This window comes from Myotis nattereri (assembly GCF_964212035.1).
Source record: "Myotis nattereri genome assembly, chromosome: 3".
Lineage (NCBI taxonomy): Eukaryota > Metazoa > Chordata > Mammalia > Chiroptera > Vespertilionidae > Myotis > Myotis nattereri.
In genome coordinates, this window is record NC_138077.1 from 58,901,822 (window position 1) to 58,922,024 (window position 20,203).

Below are 20,203 nucleotides of genomic sequence, written 5' to 3' on the forward strand. Positions count from 1 at the left end.
GATAGCAGTGAAGACTTAGAGAATGTGAGACTTAATGAATTTTAAGTGCCACCTCAACACACAAGTGTTGAGATCCTGTACAGGGTTTGTGGGAGGTGTGGCCAGGACTGACATGGAGGGATTGTTTTATTTGCCTAAGTGTTTTTATTGAAGCCTGGCCTTGGCATGTAGCTCTTTATTTTTTTCTTTTCTCAAGTTGCTACTCATCATTCTGGCGCTTTATAAAACAGTAGTAAGAACATTGTTAGTCCACTGGCCACACATACTCCATACATGAACTTATCATTATGAACATAAATATTTTCCCATTTACTAATTTTTATTTATATGCATTTGCCCATTTCTGTCCTATAGTTAATCTAACAGAGGAGGAGGTCTGGTTCATTTAGCTTAATTATTCTACTTAGTGGTTCTCTTACCCTCAAATTCCCAACCTTTAAGCTACCTAAAGCACTTAACTGTGTCTGAGATGCCCTTTCAACTTCCATTTCCATATTGTTCCTTTAATATCAACAGCTATAGAAATCATCTTGAATCACAGAGTCATAGTACTGGACATTAGAATACTCCCTGTCAGTCTTCATTTTAAGATGAGGAAACTGTAATGTGAATTACCCAGAACAATACAATCAAAAGTTCAGTTCCTGACTCCCAATTTGGTGCTCTTTCCATTATGCCATCTCTTTTTCATGGCCCTCTGAGATTATTGAATCACTCTACGAGCAACTCCTTTTACTTCTGCCTGAAATGGTACATCCCTGATACCGATCTCTCCTTTCTTCAAATATACATGTTTTTAAATGGTTATGTGGAAAAGTAACCTATTTTCCATTTAAAGAGCATCCTATCTAATAAAGAGGGAATATACTAATTGACTGCCACGCCCTCAAAGATGGCATCACCCACAGCCAATAAGGAGGGAATATACTAATTGACTGCCACGCCCTCAAAGATGGTGTCACCCACAGCCAATAAGGAGGGAATATGCTAATTGACTGCCACACCCTCAAAGATGGCAGCGCCCACAGCCACAAGATGGTGGTGTCCAGTCCCCTCCGCCCCGCCCGTGCAGCAGGCGCATGGCTCCGCACGCCTGCCTCCGGAGTCCCCCAGTCCCCTCAGCCTCCCAGCCCCCCAGGTGCCCAGGGCTGGCCTGAGGCACAGGCACGCCTCAGATGGCAGCTGCCCAGCCATCCAGGGTCGCCCGAGGCTCAGGCAACAGGGCCGGCCGAGGCTTGCACGGCCAGCAGTGGCAGCAGCAGAGGTGTGATGGGGCGTTCGCCTTCCCCTGATCGCCGGGTTGCCTCCCGCCCCTGAGGGCTCCCAGACTGTGAGGGAGGGCAAGCCGGGCTGAGGGACACCCCTCCAGTGCATGAATTTTCATGCACCGGGCCTCTAGTTTTATGTAATAATGCTTAAGCTGAGGGACTTTGAAATACGCAATTTCTGTTGAAGAATTGCGGCCTTTTAACCTGTGGTGTTTCCCAAACTCTGGGAATTATACTTTTATGGGAGCAGTTCAGCATATTCCTCTGTCCTCTGCATTTCCTGCAAATTGGCAGCCAATCCAGTGGCTTCACCAGACTGAAGTTGAGTTTCTTTGGCAAGACTATAAATGGTGGTATAGTCTTTCATCAGGAGGGTCATAATGTCTGCTTTTTGCTCTTTTGTTGCTATTAGCTATCAATGCTCTTAAGTCTAGATCAGCCGTGGGCAAACTACGGCCCGCGGGCTGGATCCTACCCGTTTGAAATGAATAAAACTAAAAAAAAAAAAGACTGTACCCTTTTATGTAATGATGTTTACTTTGAATTTATATTAGTTCACACAAACACTCCATCCATGCTTTTGTTCCGGCCCTCCGGTCCAGTTTAAGAACCCATTGTGGCCCTCAAGTCAAAAAGTTTGCCCACCCCTGGTAGATGCATGAATTTATTAGTTGTAAAATATTAGACTAGAAATTCTGATTCTATCATTTTATTTTCATTTATTAGCTGGAATAATTTTATGAGACAGTGTGCCCCCTCATCTCCCCCATCATCTACTATTTGCTTCCTGAATGGTACAGTTCAAATAGAAAAGGCAAGATAAATTCTTGTACTTACCTTATCAGTTCAGATGATGGATGACCCGTTTATTATTATTATGAACTTGTGGCTGTAAATATTTTTGGTATGTTTCAATGTGTTGCAGTTCATATTCTTTATATATATATATATATAATTTTATTGATTTTTTTACAGAGAGGAAGGGAGAGGGATAGAGAGTTAGAAACATCAATGAGAGAGAAATATCGATCAGCTGCCTCCTGCACACCTCCTACTGGGGATGTGCCCGCAACCAAGGTACATGCCCTTGACCGGAATCGAACCTGGGACCTTTCAGTCCACAGGCTGACACTCTATCCACTGAGCCAAACCAATTAGGTCTGCAGCTCATATTCTTATCAGAAATTCTGATTGTTCCTTTGACCTATGGGAACTTCTTCAGTTTGGCTCCTGAGTCATTTTGACATGACTGTAGAAGTCTTTGATAGCTTCCTTGTTATTTCGCATGACAAGATATTTCTGGCTCATATTGTACATTTCCTACTTCAGAAGTGGAACCAGTCATTTCTCTAAGAAGCCCTCTGCTTTAAAAAAAAAATTTTTTTTAATGGAAACTAGTATTTCAAGACCCCATCTAGGCACTAGAGATGCTCATTGTTTCTCAGTTTGTCATTGTTTTTAAACCTTTTCAGAGGACAGAGCTAGGAAAATATATCTGTTAAAGTAAAATACCTTGTAGGTACATACTGATATGTTCAATTCAAATTCAAGATCAGTTTTATTCTGGGGTTCTTAATTTCTTCTGTTATATCTGTTACTCCCTTTTTCATACTGAAAATAGATATTACTATGCCCGTAATTACTCATTTGCTTTAATTCCACATGATGCATATAATAGTCTAGGAATAACAGCACTGATACAACCACCACCAATTGTGGTTATTGAAAACAATTTTAAAAGGTGGTTTTTGGGGTGTATTTTTTGCGTATGCTATTTACATTCTTTCCAATATTTTTCATGGTAGCCCTATATATTGTCAGAGCATATAATCATTAAATAGTATGCTCTCTCCATCCCAGTCTTAGTTCTACAAGTAACTATATATTGAATACTTACAATCAATCTTTAAAAAAATTTTTTATTGAATTTATATTTGGGTGAGATTGGTTTATAAAATTCTATCGGTTTCAAGTTTATAATTCTATTTTATAATACATCATCTGTATATTGTATTGTGTGTTCACCATCCAAAGTCAAGTCTTCTCTTCACTATTTATCCTCCCTTTACTCTCTTTACTTCCCCTATCCCTCTTTCTCTCTGGTAATCATCATACTATTGTCTGTGTCTATGAGTTTTGGGTTTGTTTGTTTTTTTGTTTAACCCCTTCAACTTTTCCACCTAGTCCCCTAACCACCGGGCTGCCCCTCTGACTTGTCATCAGTCTGTTCTCTCTATCTCTGTTTCTATTTTGTTTGTTACTTTATTTTGCTCATTAGATTCCACATATAAGTGAAATTATACTGTATTTGTCATTCTTTGACTGGCTTATTTCACTTAGTGTCATACTCTCCAGACCCATCCATGCTGTTGCAAATGATAAGATTTCCTTTTTTTATGGCTCAGTTGTGTTCCACTGTATAAATATACCAAAGCATTTTACTCATATATGATGGGCACTTGGGCTGCTTCCAAATCTTGGCTATCCTATATAATAAAAGCCCAGCAACCGAATGGTGGAATGACCAGTCGACCAGTCGCTATGATGTGCATTGACCACCAGGACCACTGCTTGGCTGACTATGATGAGCGGTGCTCCCACAGTGGGAGCAGCCCCTCAGAGGGCGGGTTCACAGCCGCTTGGCTGACAGGGATGAACGGAGCTCCCACAGCAGGCCCATCCTCACAGGCCACGCCCCCCACCAGTGCACGAATCCCATGCACTGGGCCTCTAGTGGTAAATAATGCTGCAATGAACATAGGGGTGAATATAATCTTTCTAATTAGTGTTTCAAGTTTTTTCAGATATATTCCCAGAAGTGGAATCGCTGGGTCATAAGGCAATTCCATCTTTAATTTTTTGAAGTAACTCTACACTGCTTTCGACAGTGGCTTTGCCAATCTGCATTCCCACCAACAGTGCAAGAGAGTTCCCTTTCCTCCATATCCTCTCCTGCACTTTGTTGATTTATTGATGATAGCCATTCTGACAGGTCTGAGGTGATACCTCATTGTAGTTTTAAGTTGCATTTCTTTGATGATTAGTGATGTCGAGAACATCTTTTCATTTGTCTATTGGCTACCTATCTGTATGTCCTCTTTGGAGAAGTGTCTGTTCAGATCTTTTGCCTATTTACTAATTGGATTGTTTGTTTATTTTTGGTGTTAAGTGCTTTATAAACTTTAGATGCTAACTCCTTATTAGATGTATCATTGATGAATATATTCTCCCATTAGGTGGGTTGTCTCTTCATTTGTTTATTGTTTTCTTTGCTGTGCAAAAACATTTTGGTTTGATATAGTCCCTTTGTTTATTTTTTTCTTATTTCCCTTGCCCATGGAGATATAGCAGAAAAAAATACTACTATGAGCTATGTATGAGATTTTACTGCCTATATTTTCTTCTAGGATTTTTATGGTTTTGAGTCTTACACTTAAGTTTTTCATCCATCTTGAGTTTATTCTTGTATATGTGTAAGAAGGTGGTCTAGTTTTATTTTATTGCACATATCTGTTCATTTTTCCCCAGCACCATTTATTGAATGATTGTCTTTACCCCATTTGTATGTTCTTGCCTCTTTTGCCAAATATTAATTAACCATGAAGACGTGGTCTTATTTCTGGGTTCTCTATTTTGTTTTATTGATCTAAATGTCTGTTTTTATGCCTGTACAACCAGTAATGATGGGTTTGGGTCATTTTGGTTGTCTCAGCTTTCTCTCTGATAGAACCTTAGTGATGTTGAGCATTTTTCAATTTGAATGTCTTCTTTTGAAAAATGTATATCCAAGAGCATCAGCCCAAGGACTGAAGGGTTCTGGGTTCGATTCCAGTCAAGGGCACATATCTCAGTTGCAGGCTTGATCCCTGGTACTGGTCAGGGCATGTGTGGGGGGAAACCAATGGATGTGTGTCTCTCACATCACTGTTTCTCCTTCTCTGCCTCTCCCCCTCCCTTCCAATCTCTCTAAAAATCAATAGTAAAATATCCTTGGTGAGGATTAACAACAACAAAACAGAAAATTGTCTATCCACATTCTTTGTCCATTTTTTTAAAGGCATCTTCTATTGCTTGATTTATTGCTTGCTTGCATTTAGAGAAAGAGGAAGGGAGAGGAAGAGAGCGAGAGAGAGAAACATCAAACTGAGAAACATTGGTTGGCTGCCTCCCACATGTGCTCCAACTGGGGATAGAACCTACAACCTGGGTATGTGTCCAGACCAGGAATCAAATCCATGACGCTTTGGTGCACAGGACAATGCTCCAACCAACTGAGCCACACCGGCCAGGGATCTTTGTCCATTTAAGATTTTTAAAAAATGTTTTTTATTTTTATTTTTAGAGAGAAAGGGCGGGGGATAGAGAGATAAAAACATCTATGAGAAACATCATTGATTGGCTGCCTCCTGGTCGCTCCCAACTGCCTTCCCTGCAGGCCTAGTCACTCCCAACTGCCTCCCCTGCAGGCCTGGTCCCCCCCAACTTCCCTCCCCTGCAGGCCATCTTGTGTGTTGGAGTGATGGTCAGTTTGCATCACTCATGACTAAGTAGCATATCCAGTTGTGACTGTGAGGGTGTTGTGACCAATTTGCATATTACCCTTTTATTAGTATAGATTTTAGCAAAACCACATAGTTTATCTGGAAAACTTCCTGAGACAATGGGGTTCATGGGCACATAAAAAGAAAATATTTGCCAGGCCGTTGTGGCTCAGTGGTTGAGCACCAACCTATGAACCAAGAGGTCACAGTTCGATTCCCCGTGAGGGCACATGCCCAAGTTGTGGCTGATCCCCAGTAGGAGGCATGCAGGAGGTAGCTGACCGAGGTCCCTCTCTCGCATAATTGATGTTTCTATCTCTCGCTCTCCCTTCCTCTGAAATCAATAGAATATTTTTAATAAAGTAAAAAAAAAATTTGCTGAATCATGGAGTTTATTTGACAGAATAGGAGACAACAGTCTGGGAGGGGCAGGAATCGTTAGAAGTTTATGTTTGTAAGTTAAGTTCTGATGAAAGAAATGGCATTGACGATAATTTGTAAGGTGCATTATTTCCCACTAAACAATTGTGTGTTTTCGTTTTATTTAAAAAATATTAGTGCTCATGATTAAAATCTCTGCAGTTGTCATTTAAATGAAAGGTGAATGACTGCACTCTACATACTCAAATGCCTTTTTAATTTATTTTTTTAATCCTCACCAAAGGATGCTTTTATTGATTAATTTTTATTTTTTAATTTTTTTAGGGAGAGGAAAGGAGAGAGAGAGAGAGAGAGAGAGAGGGAAAAAAAACCCATCCATGTCAGAGAGAAACATCAGTTGGTTGACTCCTCTATGCGCCCTGACTGGTGATCAAACCTGCAGCCTAACTATGTGCCCTGATTGGGAATCGAACCCTCAACCTTTTGGTGTATGGGAAATGCCCTTTTTAATGATACTATCATCTGCATTCTATTTTTAATATATATCACCTACACAGATTTTATTTCACTTATAGATGATATGGTTACCTATATAGGAAAAAACTATATTCAATGTTTTATTGATTCTTATGTTTTCTTTTCCTGTAGAAATGCTGAGTCGTTTGTCAGGATTAGCAAATGTTGTTTTACATGAATTATCAGGAGATTACACTGATCCAAATATGAGGGCTTCCTTAGATCCTGTAAGTAGCTCTGTTCTGAATTAAACAGGCGAGGCATGTGTTCCATGTTCTTCTGAGGAAAATAATTTAAGGGTGTGAATAGCCTCCCCTGTGCCAGGTAGAAGAGAAGATTAAGAAAAATATTGAGACTTTATAAATGGTCCGTCTTCCGTAGTTTGTAGCCTAAGAGCCACAGAGATAAGAATCAAGTCCTGGATGAGATTCTTAAGATCTTTTTCATTCCCCCATCCCCAGACTTGTTTAGCATTAGATTGTTTTAACTCCTATTTGGATATATATTCCTTTTCCATAAGAAAGATTTGAGTAACAAATGGTAGAATTGGAACACCTTTCTGGTTTGAGAATATCTGTTTGCTATTGTTAATTTATCTATCACTTCTCCTAGGGTTTGCATTGTATTTTCTGAGGTCCACATAAGGAACCAAAATAAGTCCTTTAGTTTTCTGGAAAGACAAGAAGTATTGTCTAGTGGTTAAGAGAATTTTATTCATTACTCTCTTAATTTAAAATTTTGGGCTCCCCCATTTAATGGTTTGTGATATTTGCTTGCCTTTATTTTTCTTGTTGGTAAAATTAGAATAATAAGACTGTAAGTGAGATAATGTTTCTAAGATGCTTAACATTTACAAAATACTTAATATATTATAATGGCTGTGGTAGTAATTATTATTGGATTCGAGTTGGAAAGATTTCCTAAGTAAGAATGTGAGTTGTGATAAGATTAAGTTGGAATGAAGGAACTCATGTTTAAAAACTAATACCTTTTCCTTGGTGCATTGGCGACTTTTTGTCTAAAAACTAGGAATTACCACAAGAATTGGACATGGAATTTAATGATAAAACCCAAGAGGATGTTCTGGAACGCCTGGCGTACACAGAGCAGTTGGTGGTGGAGCTAAAAGAACTCATCAGACAGAAGGATACTGAGCTGCAGCAGAAGGATGAAGTTCTGCAGGTACCATTGTTTTGGCTCTTTCTTGCTGACTGTATACTAAATGATTATTATTGAATCTGATTCTTATTTCCCATCATCAACAAAAGATGATGCCTACTTTTGTTATGTACTAGATAAGTGATGAAGTGATGAGTAAACATTTATGCATTTATCATCATTGTTCTCTGACAGGAAGAAAGAAAAGCTTCTGACAACAAAATAAAAAAACTGAAACTTCATGCTAAGGCCAAAATAACTTCTTTGAATAAACAAATAGAAGAATTGAAGGCACAAGGAGGGATTGCTTTGCCAACTGGATCTCAGTCAGAGGAGCAACTCTCCAAGGTATGGTCACTGGGTATAACACGTATTTTCTAAGTGGAAAAAGCCTTCTTAATATAGCAGGTTTTCACTAATCACAAATATTTATGAAGCTAAAGTAATACAGTTCTAAATGCTATCCTTATTGAACTTGCAATCTAGCTGGGCTATGGGCCACACACAGGGCAAACAAAAGGTCAACAGAAAACATGGAAATGAAATGCCAGTTGTGACTTAGACTTTCAGAGAATTAAAAAGGACATTATTATGCTAAATGAAATAAGCCAGTCAGAGAAAGACAAATATCACATGATCCCACTTATCTGTGGAATCCCATGAACACAATAAATTGATCAACAAAGTAGTAAGTCCCAAGGCATGGAACAGAGTGACATATTGGGGTGACAAGAAGAAAAAAACCAGCCTGGCCAGAGTGGCTCAGTGGTTGAGCGTCGACCTGTGAACCACGAAGTCACAGTTCGATTCCCGGTCAGGGCACATGCCCAGGTTTCGGCCTCTATACCCCGTGTGGGGTATGCAGCAGGCAGCTGGTCAATGATACTCTCTCTTCATTGATGTTTCTATCTCTCTCTCTCCCTCTCCTTTCTGCTCTGAAATCAATAAAAATATATAAAAAATAAAATAAAAGTTAAAAAAAAGAAGAAAAAAAACAAAAAACTTACATACTTATGTACATAGCCCATGGACATAGACAATACATAGTGTGGTGAAGGTTTAAGGTGGGGAGTAGGGGCTGGGTAGAAGGGAGAGAAATGGAAGATATTTGTAATATTGTCAACAATAAAAATATATTTAAAAAAAAGATCTCATAATCCAAAAAACCCACAAAAAACAAAGGCTAATGAGAAGAAGTAAATACTGAAGTGAGGTTTTTAGGTAGAAGACATTGCTTTTGGAGAAGTTTCATTATTGGTTAGAAGGTTAAGCTAGATGGTCTCTAGGTTTCTTCCAGATCTGAAATTCTTTAATTCAGTAACTTGATAGAGAATATTTTATGTCCTTATATGGCCATATAAGAGTTAAAGTTTCATGCATGGTAGGCTCAGTTAGATTTCCTTGGCCTCCCTGTAAGGCAGCGGGTCTCAACCCTTTGGGAGTCGAACGACCCTTTCACAGGGGTCGCCTAAGACCATTGGAAAACACATATATAATTACATATTGTTTTTGTGATTAATAATTATGCTTTAATTATGTTCAATTTGTAACAATGAAATTGGAGGAACTGTATTAAAGGGTCTCAGCATTAGGAAGGTTGAGAACCACTTCTATAAGGTATGTTCTCTAGACTGATAACCACAACCAATTAAACAGTTTGAGGATGGAGCTAGAGGAGTAAGGAAAGTGGTGCCTTTTGAGGAATAGAGCATTGTTTCAAAACTCGTCTTTGTTACCTTTCTGAGTTTGGTATAGAATATATGGAGGGTAATATATCACATGTGCATACCATAGTTGGCATAGACTTCACTCTGCATAAGAAATCTTTTGATTTTCTTAATTTCATCCTGTCTCACCCTTTGACCCACTAGTGTTTTTATTTTCAGTACTTTTAGTTCTTGGGATATTTAATTGATTCTCTAGGTACAACCCTTGGGGTAACTAGTTAGCTTCCTAGTTAGTCTTTCTTTTTGGGTCTAATGCTCCGAAGACATTACTTCTCCTGCATTGATTGCTTTATTTGACTTCTAAATAGCTTGTTTTAGAAGCTGTTGTCATTCTTCTCATGTAATTTCTTCAGCTCGATTCTTTTTTTCTTCCTTCTTGGTTTCTCCTCTGGTAATTCTTTCTTCCCCCTAGCTACGATAGTAGCAACTTTTCCCATGTGACTTTGTTTCTTCTAACTTGCCTTTCCTCTGCTATGTTGTTAGATTTTTAAATTATCCATTTCAGGAGACTGAAAAATTATCCATTTTATAATCTGCCTTTTTTTTTAACTTCTGAGACCTTAAGCCAGTGATGCTTAAGCATCACCTTCTGAGCTTGGCGTGTCAGCATTTGAAAAACCCTAACTTAACTCTGGTGCCGTGTCACATATAGAAATTTTTTGATCTTTGCAACCATAGTAAAACAAAGATTTATATTTTTGATATTTATTTTATATATTTAAATGCCATTTAACAAAGAAAAATCAACCAAAAAAATGAGTTGGCGTGTCACCTCTGACACGCGTGTCATAGGTTCGCCATCACTGCTTAAGCAAATCAACATTTTACAACATCAGTTCCTTCCTTTGTTAAATAAAAAGATTGGATTAAATGATTTCTAAGTTCCAGCAGCCCTTTAACTGTTATACACCTATTACAGAGCTAAATATTCTGTGGAAAGTATACTTGAAGAAATGATGGTAATCTTCAGATGCTTGAACAACTAATACATGAAAGAAAGTATAAAATTATTCTGTGTAAGTCCAATAAGGAGACTAGGTTCATTTGGAGGAAGGGGTGTGGAGTCAATAGTGAGGCATAATCTGGTTGAACCTAAGGAGCTTTTGGGGGAATAAATAGACTATTGAAAGATTTTGATTTCCTCTCACCGGTTCTTTTATGATCTTTTGCCCCTCACTTAGGAGTTTTGGCCTCTGGCTCTTCAAGGCAGGGAGACTGAGTTTTCTGTTGAGTCCGGCATGACACTGACAGGTTTTGCCCTCAGACTAAAAACCATAAACATGGGAAACTCGGTGCCATTTTTCCCAACTATCAACATCCCTCCAGTATAGGTTTTTGGTTGCTCTCCTCATTTTCAGATAGTTGCTTTTATTTCTTATCCATGTTTGTAGCTGTTACCTGAGGGTCTAGTAGGAACTACTTGGTGCTACTAAAACTGGAAAATTCTAAAGTTTCTTACTTGTTCAGGTAGGTGTTTTCTCTTGCTCCCATCAGTTTGATAAAATGAATCAAATGGTTTTATAGGGCAAATTAGAACAAAAGATCAAATATATATTAATTGTAATATTTTTAAAAAAATATATTTTATTGATTTTTTATAGAGAGGAAGGGAGAGGGATAGAGAGCTAGAAACATTGATGAGAGAGAAACTCGATCAGCTGCCCCTTGCACACCTCCCACTGGGGATGTGCCCGAAACTAAGGTACATGCCCTTGACCGGAAACGAACCTGGGACCTTCAGTTCGCAGGCCGACACTCTATCCACTGAGCCAAATCGGTCAGGGCTGTAATATTTTTAAATAAATGACTTTGTCTTTTGCATTTTCAGCATGACAAGAGTTTTACAGAGGAGGAGATGGAAGTGGAAAAGATGAAGTGTAAACTCCAGGAGAAGGAGGCATTAATTAGCAGTTTGCAAGCCCAGCTCACCCAGGCACAGGCAGAGCAAGCTGCACAGGTATGTGGTGTACCACTTCATGTCATTAAGTTAACAATTCACCAAAGCCCATGAATTATTATATGACAAAGATTTTTTAGGTGCCCAGTGGGTATTTATCCATGTTATCTATCAATTTCCTTACTTCTTTCTTGCCTTTCTTTCCCTCCCTTCCTTCTTTCCTAAGTATGATAATTTTATTAGACTATACACTAGTATTTGTCATTCTTGGTTGATGTTTATTGATACCAAGAATGCTTTTTGATATATAGTTTCACATTTTTATTTCAGAAGACTTTCCTTTAATTATATAGCTTATTGTATTTGGTCTGTTTTCTTCATTAAGGACTTCTTTTAGCTATATGTTTCATCTTTGATTTATCTTTAATATTTGTCACTTTGTCTCATTTGATTTTTATCTCTTTTTTTCATTTTATGTTTCTTCTTTCACTTAAGGCATTCTATTTTGTGTTTATTTTGTTGTTGTTGTTAATCCTCACCCGAGGATATTTTTTCCAGTTATTTTCAGAGAGTAAGATGGAGTGGGGTAGAGAGAGAAACTTCAGTGTGAGAGAGACACATCAGTTGATTGCTTACCACATGCACCCCAACTGAGCCTGCAACCAAGGTACATACCCTTGACTGGAATTGAACCCGTGAACCTTCAGTCCAAGAGCTAATGCTCTAACCACTGAACAAAACTGGCCACAGCTATCTTTATTTTTGTATTCCTTCTTGTGTTGTCTTCTTTTTCTGAAATGATTTTCTTTTATATCAAATTCTTCTTGAGTTCTGTCACCTTATTTCTGAGTTTTTCAATTCTGATTTATGGTGTTCTTTTGTGTCATATAATTTTCATAATTTTTAACATCTTTTGAAAGAGTATAATTTTTTTTAACATAACACTGATATGTTTTCATAACCTGTAAATATATTATTCTGCTCCTTAGTTGTTTTTTATTTTTATACTAGGGGCCCGGTGCACGAAATTCGTGCACTGGGTGTGTGTGTGTGTGTGGGGGGAGAGTGTCCCTCAGCCCAGCCTGCCCCCTCTCACATACTGGGAGCCCTCAGGCATTGACCCCCATCACCCTCCGATCGCCTGATCGGCCCTTTGCCCAGGCCTGACGCCTCCGCCAGAGGTGTCAGGCTTGGACAGGGGACCCCCATCTCCCCCCGATCACTGGCTCTGGCCCCCGCCCAGGCCTGAGGCCTCTGGCCCAGGAATCATGCCTGGGCAGGGGACCCCCATCTCCCTCTGATCGCTTGCTCCACCCCCTGCCCAAGCCTGACGCCTCTGACCCAGGCTTCAGGCCTGGGCAAGGAGACCATCATATCCCCCCAATCCCCGGCTCTGCCCCCCACCCAGGCCTGATGCCTCAGCCAGAGGAGTTGACCCTCATCACCCTCCGATCACCAATCACCGGATCGGCCCCTTGACCAGGCCTGAGGCCTCCAGCAGAGGTGTCAGGCCTGGGCAGGGGACCCCCAGCTCCCCACGGTTGCAGGCTCCGCCCCTGCCCAGGCTTAACGCCTCTGGCCTAGGCTTCCGGCCCGGGCAGTGGAGACCCACAATGGCAGCGGGGGGCGCCGCGATCGTGGGCTTCGCTTTAGGCCCAGGCAAGGGACCCCTAGCTCCTGAGACTGCCAGCTTCGACCGTGCCCAGCTCCCATCGCTGGCTCCACCCCTACTTCCTGCTATCACTGGCCAGGGCGGCAAAGGCGCCTGATTCTCTGATCATGGCTGGGGGGCAGGGCAAAGGCCGCCTTTGCCCTGCCCCCCAGCTCTTAGCTCCCTGCTGGGTTTCCGATCACTGTCAGTGGCAGGGGGCTTCTTCCTGCTTTCCCTTTCGCCTCCCTGCATTGTGCCTACATATGCAAATTAGCCGCCATCTTGTTGGCAGTTAACTGCCAATCTTAGTTGGCAGTTAATTTGCATATAGCCCTGATTAGCCAATGAAAACGGTATTGCTGTACGCCAATTACCATTTTTCTCTTTTATTATTGTAGATTTTTTTATTAAATGTATTGGGGTGACATTGGTCAACATGAAAATATAGGTTTCGGGTGTGGGTTTCTATATTACAAGATCTGTATTGCACCATGTGCTCACCACCCAACGTCAAATCTCATGCCACCATATATTAGGACTCCTTTCTCCCCACACTCCGGCAGCTAACACATTGCTGTTTGTGTTCATAAGTTTCAGTTTTATATCCCACACTAGAGGCCTGGCCTGCGAGGATTAGGATCAGGCTCCCCCGAGGTGTCCCAAATTGTGAGAGGGTGGTTCTCGGGTGACATACCCCGGAATTGGGCTCCCTCCTCTCTGGTTTCAGGTGCGACACCCGAGAGCTGCAGCTGCCAAGTCACCACAGCTCGGCAACTCCTGCATGGAGCATCTGCCCCCTGGTTGTCAATGCACGTCATAGCTACCAGTTGGAGTGTCTGCCCCCTGGTGGTCATTATGCATCATGGCTACCGGTCGGATGATCAAATAGTCAGATGATCACTTAGGCTTTTATATATATAGATATGAGTGAAATCATAGATTCCTTAGCTTTTTCTGACTGACTTATTTCACTTAGCGTAAAGTTCTCAAAGTCCACCTGTGCCGTGCCAGTACAGCCAAGGGTTCAGTGAGCTGAGGAGGGACAGCGAAGGAATAAAGAAAAAACAAGGAGAATATAGCTGGGGCTCGGAGGATCTCCTGTGCCTGGATGAGGCCACAGAGAAGGATCCAGCCAGCAAGCTGAGGCTTTATTTTTATTTTTATTTTTATTTTTTTAAAATATATTTTATTGATTTTTTATAGAGAGGAAGGGAGAAGAATAGAGAGTTAGAATTGATGAGAGAGAAACATCAATCAGCTGCCTCCTGCACACCTCCTACTGGGGATGTGCCCGCAACCAAGGTACATGCCCTCGACCAGAATCGAACCTGGGACCTTTCAGTCCCAGGCCGATGCTCTATCCACTGAGCCAAACCAGTTAGGGCAAGGCTTTATTTTATAGTCAGAGAAAAACAAGGTAGTAGTCACCATAGTTACAATGTTCTTGTGAGTTGCACTTGTTTTGGCAGCACTTGCTGCACCTCTCACAGTCCATTAGCTACCTAGGAAGGATCTAGGGGGCAGCCATAAGGTCAAGCTTAATTATGCTAAGAGGGCTCTGCCCTCTAAGCTGGGACTTGTTTGTGGCCCTCTCACAGGTCAAACTGAGTCTTAACTCTAGAGCCGCTCCCTACATCCACCCATGTTGCAAATGGCTGTTTCATCCTTTCTTATGGCTGAGTAGTATTCCATTGTGTATATGTACCACATCTTTATCTCTATCGCAGGACATTTTGTTTGTTTCTATGTCTGGGCCATCCTGAATAATGCTACAGTGAACATAGGCATGCATATATCTTTGCAAATAGATGATTTTGAAGTTTTCAGGTATGTTCCAAAGAGAGGAATTGTTGGGTTGTATGGTAGCTCTATTCTCAATTTTTTGAGGAATCACCAGACTGCTTCCCATAGTGGTTGTACCAGTCTACATTCCCACCAGCAGTGGATGAGTGTTCCCTCTTTTCCACAACCTCTCCAACACTTGCTATTGCTTGTCTTGTTGATAATGGCCACACTAACAGGTGTGAGATGGTATCTCATTGTAGTCTTGATTTGCATTTCCCTAATTGCCAGTGAGGTTGAACATTTTTGCATATATCTATTGGCTGTTCGTGTGTCATCTAGGGAGAGGTGTATTTTTGGGTCCTCTCCCCACTTTTTGATTGAGTTGCTTGTTTGGTGTTGAGTTTTATGAGCTCTTTATATATTTTGGAATTTAAACCTTTGTCAGAGCAACTGTTTCAAATATCATCTCCCATCTGGTTGGCTACCTCTTTGCTTTGTTGTCAGTTTCTTTTGCTGTGAAGAAGCATTTTAATTTGATATAGCCCCATTCATATTTTTTTGCTTTGGGGTCAAGTTCATAAAATGTTCTGTATGACTAATATCCATAAGTTTGGTACCTATATTTTTTTCTATGTAACTTATTGTTTTGGGTCTTATATTTAGGTCTTTGATCCATTTTGAATTAATTTTTGTACATGGTGACAAACTGTAATTCAGTTTCATTCATTTGCATGTGGCTTTCCAGTTTTCCCAGCACCATTTATTAAAGAGACTATCTTTACTCCATTGTGTGTTTCTGGCTTCTTTGTCAAAAATTATTAGTCCATATACATGTGGTTTTATAGCTGGGCTCTCCATTCTGTTGCACTGATCTGTGCATCTGTTTCTCTGCCAATACCATGCTGTTTTGATTATGGTAGTTCGGTAGTATAATTTGAAGTCAGGTATTATGATACTTCCAGCTTTGTTATTTTTTCTCAGGATTGCTTTGGCTATTTGGGGTCCATAAAAATCTGATGATTTCTCATTCTACTTCTTTAAATAATGGCATTGGATTTTGATGGAGGTTGCATTAAATCTGTATATTGCTTTGGGTAATATGGCCATTTTAACTATGTTGATTCTCCCAATCCATGAACACGGGTTATTTTTAAATTTTGTTTTATCTTTTTCAATCTTTTTAAATAATGCTTTGTAATTTTCTATATATAGGTCTTTCACGTTCTTTGTTAAGTTTATTTCTAGGTATTTTATTCTTTTGGTTGCAATTGCAAAAGGAATTTTTTTTCATTCTTTTCTGAAGTTTTGTTGTTAGTATACAGGAAGGAAGTGGATTTTTGCATATTGGTTTTGTATCCTGCAACTTGACTGTATTTGTTTATTGTTTCTAATCATTTTTTGATGGAGTCTTGAGGGTTTTCTATATACAGAACCATGTCATCCACAAAAAGTGATAGTTTTACTTCTTCCTTCCCTATTTGGATGCCTTTTATTTCTTTCTGTTGCCTTATTGCTCTGGCTAGGACTTCCAGCACTGTGTTGAATAAGTGTTGAGAGTGGACATCCTTGCCTTGCTCCTGATCTTAGAGGAAAAGCTTTCAGTTTTCTACCACTGAGTTTGATATTACCTCAGAGTTTATCATATATGGCCTTTATTATGTTGAGGTACTTTCCTTCTGTTCCTATTTAATTGAGTGTTTTAATCATGAATGAATGCTGTATCTTATCAGATGCTCTTTCTGTGTCTATTGATAAGATCATATGATTTTTATCCTTTCTTTTGTTAATGTGGTGTGTTAAATTGACTGATTTTCATATGTTGAACTATCCTTGTGCCCCTTGAATGAACCCCACTTGATGGTAATGTATTATTTTTTGGATGTATTGCTGTATTCGATTTGCTAGTATTTTGTTTAGAATTTTTGCATCTGTATTCATCAGAGATATTGGTCTGTAGTTTTCTTTTTTTGTATTATCTTTGCCAGGATTGGTCTTAGGATTATATTGGCCTCATAGAATGTATTAGGAAGTATTGCCTCTTCAATTTTTTTTTAGAAGAGTTTGAGAAGGATAGGTTTTTTTTTTTAAATATATTTTATTGATTTTTTACAGAGAGGAAGGGAGAGAGAGAGTCAGAAACATCGATGAGAGAGAAACATCGATCAGCTGCCTCCTGCACACTTCCCACCAGGGATGTGCCCGCAACCAAGGTACATGCCCTTGACCGGAATCGAACCTGGGACCCTTCATTCCGCAGGCCGACGCTCTATCCACTGAGCCAAACCGGTTTCGGCAGAGAAGGATAGGTTTTAAATCTTTGAGCGTTTGGTAGAGTTCACTGGTAAAGTTATCTGGTCCTGGACTTTTATTTTTGGGAGGTTTTTGATGGTTGTTTCAATTTCCTCACTACTGATCGGTCTGTTTAGATTTCCCAATTCTTTATTTAGACTAGGCGGGTCACATAATTCTAGGAACTTATCCATTTCTTCTAGGTTATTGAATTTGGTGGCATATAGTCCTTCATAATATTCTGGTATGATCCTTTGTGTATCTATGATGTCCATGGTGATTTCTCTCTCATTTCTAATTTTGTTTATATGGGTCTTTTCCCTTTTTTCCCTTGAGTATGTCCTGCAATTGAGGTTTCCTGGTGATAAAATACCTAAGCTTCTGTATGTCTGGGAACATCTTTATTTTCCTTTCATATTTAAAGGATAGTATGGCAGGATATATTATTCGTGGCTGTAATTTCTCTCTTTCAGATGTTTGAATATTTGGTTCCACTCTCTTCTGGTTTGTAGAGTTTCTGCTGAGAAGTCACATGAAATTCTGAGGGGTTTTCCTTCTTTTCCCTGGCTGCTTTGAGAATTCTTTCTTTGTCATTAATTTTTGACTGCCTTGGAGAGGGCCTCTGTGGATTGAGGTAACTAGGTGCTCTGTTTGCTTCTTGGATTTGAGGATCTAATTCTTTCCATAGGTTTTGGAAGTTCTCAAACTTCCACTATTTGTTTGAATAGACTCTGTTCTATGCTCCTTCTTCTTCTCCTCTGGAATGCCTATAATTCTAAAATTGCTTTTTCTGATGGAATCAGATAATTCTCATAGAGCTCTTTAATTTTTCTTTATGCTCAGGTCTCTCTCTTCTTCCTTCTTTCATTTCTAGATTCTTATCTTCATTATTCTTTCCTCCATCAGGTTGGCTCTGTTTTCTATGCTCAGTAGTTCACTCTTAATCTCCTTAATTGCATGTCTCATTTCCAGGATTTTTGATTAGTTCTTTTTTAAAGTTCCAATTTCTTTGGTAAAGTACACGTTTTAGTCACACTGATTTATTTACTGAGTGCATTGAATTGCCTGTCTGTATTTTCTCACCTCATTGAGTATTTTCAGAACTTCAAACTTGAAATCTCTGTCATTTATATCACATATTTCCATGTGTTCCAGCTTGCTTTCTGGAGATTTTTCATTTTTTTTTTTATGGTCATCCTCATTACTGTGGTTATTCTTAGTATTTGCTGTCCTTTGCCTATACTCCATTTATCTCTAAAGAGATAATTCTACTATTTTCCAGTAGATTGTGCTGAATCGCAAGATTTTTTTTACCTCTGTGATTTCCCAGTCTTGAACCTCTGCAGCTTCCATAACACAGTACAGTCACGCTGCTGGGGGGTGAAGTTTGTTTTGCCCTCGCCATAATGGCGACCTCTGACCTCTGTGGGGTTCTGCCCCAAGCACCTCTCCTGGGTATGTCACAGAGGGAGATAGCAGTTTACTACAATACTCTTGGTTTACAGATAATATGCTCTTGGACCCAAGTCCAAGGGCAGTGGAAGGCGAGTTATGAAGTCCAAGAGGCACCAGGACTCTGTGGTTCCATTTCTTTGTCTGAAACACCATTGCTGGCTCAACAGGCCGCATGATAGAACCCCATGCTCTGTCAAGCACATGCTGACTCAGACACTGTTCGCTCCTTTGCTGCTAGCCTCGCTGCTGGGCTGTCTGCTCCCGCACCATCCACTATTCCCCCCCCCCCCCCCCCGCCGCCCCCTCCCTCCCCCCCTTCCCCCCCCCCCCCCCCGCCCCCAACAGATCTCTGTTCCGGCTGAAGGAAGCGCCTGCTACTGCTGGCTTTCTTCCCTCTCCCGGTAGGCCATATGTGCTTTTCTCACTTCTCCTCTCCCTGTTTATTCCCGGTTGTCCACCTTTAGATGTTTCAATACGTGAATCTCTCAGTTATGTGTCTGTGTTGAGCAGGAATTTCTTTGTTGAATTATAGTTGGTTGACTTGTTGAAATTTCAGGGGGAGGAGAGGATAAGAGGCTATCCTATGCCGCCATTCCTCGGCTAATGTCACTTCCTTAGTTGTTTTGTAATTGTGACTTAGGGGCGTTGATCTTGATCCTTTCTGCTCCTTATTTTTGTGTGAAATCAATTTTCCTCAGTGTTTGAAAGGAATCTTAGTTCAGGAAAGCTTTTTTGATTTGTCTCTTCTGTTGTTTTTTTGTGTTGTGTTCAAACATATGACTGTTGGATTTCTAAGATTTTCTTGCTTATACCAAAACATAGTTGTGTTTAGTGGAAAAATTATATTTCTTCAGTTTTTATTTATTTATTTTATTTTAATTTATTTATTTTAATTTATTTATTTTAATATATTGTATTGACTTTTTTTTACAAAGAGGAGGGAGAGGGATAGAGAGTTAGAAACATCGATGAGAAAGAAACATCGATCAGCTGCCTCCTGCACATCCCCTACTGGGGATGTGCCCGCAACCCAGGTACATGCCCTTGACCAGAATCGAACCTGGGACCCTTGAGTCCGTAGGCTGACGCTCTATCCACTGAGCCAAACCGGTTAGGGCTATTTCTTCAGTTTTTAATTAAAATTAAGTAATGTTAATAACTAAATTCCTTATTCACATTAGGTGTATTTCAAGCCTTTTGTAGCCATATATGGCTAGTTGATAATGAGTTACATAGCACATGTATAGACCTTCTTTTTCTTCTATTTTGGTTGTCACTACTCTGCTCAATTTTCATTTCATTCTTAGTATAGGTCTGTGTATTGTAAGGCAGCCCTGCTAAGTCAGTTTTGAGAGTTCAGAGGAGCTAGGTTGTTCTCGCCTGTTAGTCCTTCTTACTGTTGACCCCTTGTATTTACCCAATATTGGGAAATGGGCAAGTCCTGCCAATTTAAGCTGCTGTTAAGATTGGACAACTGTGTTTTCCAGTAAGTGCTTATTGGCTCTTTGGGGGTTTTCCTGTTCTCAGGGCCATTA

The 20,203-nt window shown here is 40.0% G+C and overlaps 1 protein-coding gene across 1 annotated transcript in view; it reads left to right on the top strand.

Annotated features, from left to right (window-relative positions):
* The window catches only part of GOLGB1 (golgin B1), an 80,283-nt gene that overhangs the window by 3,006 nt on the left and 57,074 nt on the right, over positions 1 to 20,203 (top strand). The window contains exons 2-5 of the mRNA XM_081085661.1: positions 6,839 to 6,933; positions 7,736 to 7,888; positions 8,060 to 8,212; positions 11,420 to 11,548. Of these exons, the coding sequence (XP_080941787.1) occupies positions 6,841 to 6,933; positions 7,736 to 7,888; positions 8,060 to 8,212; positions 11,420 to 11,548 (528 nt within the window). The 5' untranslated portion in view covers positions 6,839 to 6,840. The remainder of the gene's footprint in view (positions 1 to 6,838; positions 6,934 to 7,735; positions 7,889 to 8,059; positions 8,213 to 11,419; positions 11,549 to 20,203) is intronic.